Source organism: Hevea brasiliensis, chromosome 15 (assembly GCF_030052815.1).
Source record: "Hevea brasiliensis isolate MT/VB/25A 57/8 chromosome 15, ASM3005281v1, whole genome shotgun sequence".
In the NCBI taxonomy this organism is placed as follows: domain Eukaryota; kingdom Viridiplantae; phylum Streptophyta; class Magnoliopsida; order Malpighiales; family Euphorbiaceae; genus Hevea; species Hevea brasiliensis.
This window is the reverse complement of record NC_079507.1, coordinates 76708651-76712288: the sequence shown is the minus strand read 5'-3', so window position 1 is coordinate 76712288 and position 3638 is coordinate 76708651. Positions and strand designations below refer to the sequence as shown.

The 3638-nt window shown below is 40.2% G+C and overlaps 1 protein-coding gene across 1 annotated transcript; it reads left to right on the top strand.

Annotated features, from left to right (window-relative positions):
• Positions 1–2122: 2122 nt before the first annotated feature.
• LOC110632955 (uncharacterized) lies at positions 2123–3303 on the top strand. Its single transcript, XM_021781363.2, has 2 exons — positions 2123–3068; positions 3189–3303. The coding sequence occupies exons 1-2, from the start codon at positions 2138–2140 to the stop codon at positions 3284–3286; spliced, it is 1029 nt and encodes a 342-aa protein (XP_021637055.2). The 5' UTR covers positions 2123–2137; the 3' UTR covers positions 3287–3303.
• Positions 3304–3638: the final 335 nt, after the last annotated feature.

Genomic DNA, 3638 nt, shown 5'->3' with positions numbered 1-3638 from the left:
AGAAAGGACACAAAAAAAAAAAAAAAAAAAAAAAAAAAGGTATGAAAACTTTTGCGCGGGCAAAAATTACAGTGCCTAGTAACCATTGCCGCAACAAAGCTGAAAAAGAAAAAAAAAATTATTTGTAGATAAGGGAATTCGAACCTGGTACCTCTCGAACTCAAAACAAGAATTTTAACCCTCGGGTAACATTTGGAACCCGAACATGCACTTCTAGATAAATATTAGAAAATATGTGTGGAAAGACGGCTAACCACGACTCTTGCCACGTTCTCTTCATGCACTGGAGACCCTTCCGTTCTTTATAGTTCTCTTCTCAACGTCCCACGCCCCACAAGCCTTGCTCTGTTAATTTCTACTCTTGAAAATGCCAGGACTCACCCTTGGGGACACTATTCCTAACCATGAAGTTGAAAGCACCCATGGAGTCATCAAGCTCCATGATTATATACATAGATGCCTGGACCATTCTTTTCTCCCACCCAGGTTGGATATTATTCATGTATTTCTATTTTTGTTGTTGTGGATATAATTGTTTAATAAGAGTGCTCGTTTGGATGCGCGGGATTTCACTCCAGTTTGCACCACTGAACTTGGCAACATGGCTGCTTATGTAGTTATGTTCCAGAGTTAAGTAAGAGAGGGGTTAAGCTATTGGGTTTGTCCTGTGATGATGTTCTTTCCCGCGTTGAGTGGATTAAGGACATTGAAGCATAAGCCCCAGGAAGCAAGGTGACATATCCCAATTATTGCAGATCCTAAGCGCCAGTTCATTAATCAACACAATATTGTGGGTCCAGATGGGTCCAGATGAGAAAGACCCCTGGAAGAGCAATGCCCCATGTCGGGCTCTGCATGTTGTGCGTGTCCTGACAAGAAGGTGCCTACCAAGGAACATTAATTAATTACCGTCTCTATTTTACAAGTAGTAATTATACAACTGATCTGTTCTTATTTACGATTATTTCTTGGATTTAATAACGTAGATCAAGCTAAGCTTTCTTTATCCAGCACCTACAGACAGGAACATGGATGAAACTCATGAAAGTGAGGGCAGCGAAGCGCAAGATCGCGACTCCTGTCAATTGGAAACCGAGGGATCCATTGGTAATATCTCCTAGTTGTCTAACGATGAGGCCAAAAAGGATGTTTTCCCGCGGATACAAGACTATTGGCCTTCCATCGAAGAAGGAATACCGGCACCTTACCAATGTCGACTAGGCTTAATTACCTCCCTACCAGATCTGGAAAGTGTAGATGGCCTATCTCGTAATGTTTTGTACAGTACCAGTCTCTGTTTGTAGCACAATTATGTGTGCCCCCATTTGCACTAGTTTCTCTAGTTTACCTAATAACGTGACTAGAACGCCATCCCTCGTCTATTAATGTCAGGAGTAGGAATAGTTTAGATTAACATTTTTCAAGCGCCTAAATTAGATTTGTCGTACGTCTTCATTTACAAGTTCTTGAACAAATACCGTAAATTATTATTATGAGTGATAAATAGTTCAACATTGTATAAATTGGGAGTTTAATCCTGATTATATGTTATTATTCAAGTTATAGCATAAATAATTCACAAAATTTTATGAAATTTATTTATGTAAAAAAAAATTATTTTGTCAGTAAATTTATCAAACTGTTCTGTTTTCTCGTGAGTAAATGTCTAAAAGTCCGCCAGAGTCGCAGGGTGTACGACCTTTTTTTCTCGACCATCGGCTATTGCAGCGGGAAATTTTCATTAGACTCTGTCTGACTATAGAGCTTTTTAGTTTTTGGTTGGGTTTTTGATGATTTATCATTTATAAGCTTATGAATTATAACCATCCATTGCTTTTTGAGCTGGACGCAACAGAACACACGGAGCCAAAGGTCCATTCGCATTTGATCTTCCTAGTAAGGACGGCATTAATAAAACAAGCTCTCAGAGTCTCGGATGCAAATGGAATCCCAATGATATTTTTTTTCCCAGAGAATCCCGATGATATCACTCTGCACTAAAAGAAAATCTTTAGGAATATGGTAACACAGCCGCTGGGCCACTATGTTTGAAAAATGAGAGCCAACTTTTCTCCCAATTTCAACGTGTGGATCCCAGCACCAGGCTGTCTTAACAGTCAAAAAGTATTCCCAACTTATGGAGCAAATCTCGGAGAAGCATCAACTCCAACCTCCTTTCGTTATAACCGATGGAGCAAAAGTGATCCATCTTTCTGGTTTCCAATTACATATTTCCCTTTACCTCTCCTTATTCTCACATATCAAATGTTTTGAGATAACGGGAAATTATAGCAAAGAAATGCATTCTCCACTCACCATCTTCACTCTCATACTCACTGCCTCAACACTTCAATTACTGCCTGCCCTCGCTCTCACTTCCTGCAGAACCTCCTGTGGCAGCATTGAGATACACTACCCCTTCGGCGTCGATGACGGGTGTGGGGCGCCACAGTTTCGCGGCATGTTTAACTGCAGCAATGACTTGTTCTTCATAACCCCTTCTGGTAGCTACAAAGTCCAGCACATTGACTACGATAAGAAAACTATGGTGGTTTACGATCCTGCCATGTCTACGTGCTCCATTCTTCAGCCTCACCATGACTTTATCATGACTGAAATACAATCTTTCATAATCCCTCCAACTCCAGACACCGTCTTTGCTCTCCTCAATTGCTCTATTGACTCTCCAGTTCTTAACCACTACAAGAACCTCTGCTTCAACTTCTCTGAACACTCCTGTGACGAGCTATACGGCTCCTGCAATGCTTTCAGAGTCTTCCATTTGCTTACCAACAGTTCTCCGCCTTGTTGTTTTACTGGGTATGACACGGTGAAGTTTATGAGCATGAATATTTTGGACTGCACCCATTACACTACTGTGGTTAACGTTGATAACTTGAAGGGTATTGGGCCCTTGGATTGGGTATATGGCATCAAACTATCTTTTAGCGTGCCAGATACTGGATGTGAGCGGTGCTCACAGTCTGGCGGTACTTGTGGATTTGACACAGAGACGGAGGGAATGCTGTGTCTATGCTCTGCTTCCAATAATGCTACGAGAGAGTGTGGTAAGAATTGGCCATTCTCTAATCATTATTACAGATTTTTGGACCTAACGTGTGCCTTAAGTGTGGATATTTAGCAACTATGATTCTTTGCTAATCCTTATAGTTTCTTTTCTCTTTCAGCCGCAGGCAGTGTCACAGCAGATGATGGGAGAAATCATTATCCATGGAAAATTTGTTATACATTTGTGTTGGTTTTGAGTGTTTTAATGATTCTATGACCATGTTCGTTTGATTAGATTCTCTCGCATGGCATTCTTTCTGTAATTAGTTACTTTACCTTTTTTTTTTTCTGATTACCACAAAATTGGATTTTAAGGAAGGAAAGGACAAATGGTCGCTAATTGTTGGAATCTGGCAGCGATATGTTGTTTAAAGACGATAAACTCTCCGTCGCTATAAATTGTTCAAGCCTACATCATTAAAGGCATTTAGCCGCCGCTTAAAGCTTATGTTCGCAGCTAGTCAAATTATAATTAGATAAAAACTGAACTAGCGACCACTACTGTGTTGAGTTGAATTTAGAACCAAACTCCGTCTGATTAAATCTGAAATCAAAATCATTTGAATAAT

Coding starts and splice junctions, on each gene's coding strand:
- LOC110632955 (XM_021781363.2), top strand. CDS start 2,138: ATGGAGCAAATCTCGGAGAAGCATCAACTCCAACCTCCTTTCGTTATA. Junction 3,069..3,188: donor TAATGCTACGAGAGAGTGTG/GTAAGAATTGGC, acceptor TTTCTCTTTCAG/CCGCAGGCAGTGTCACAGCA.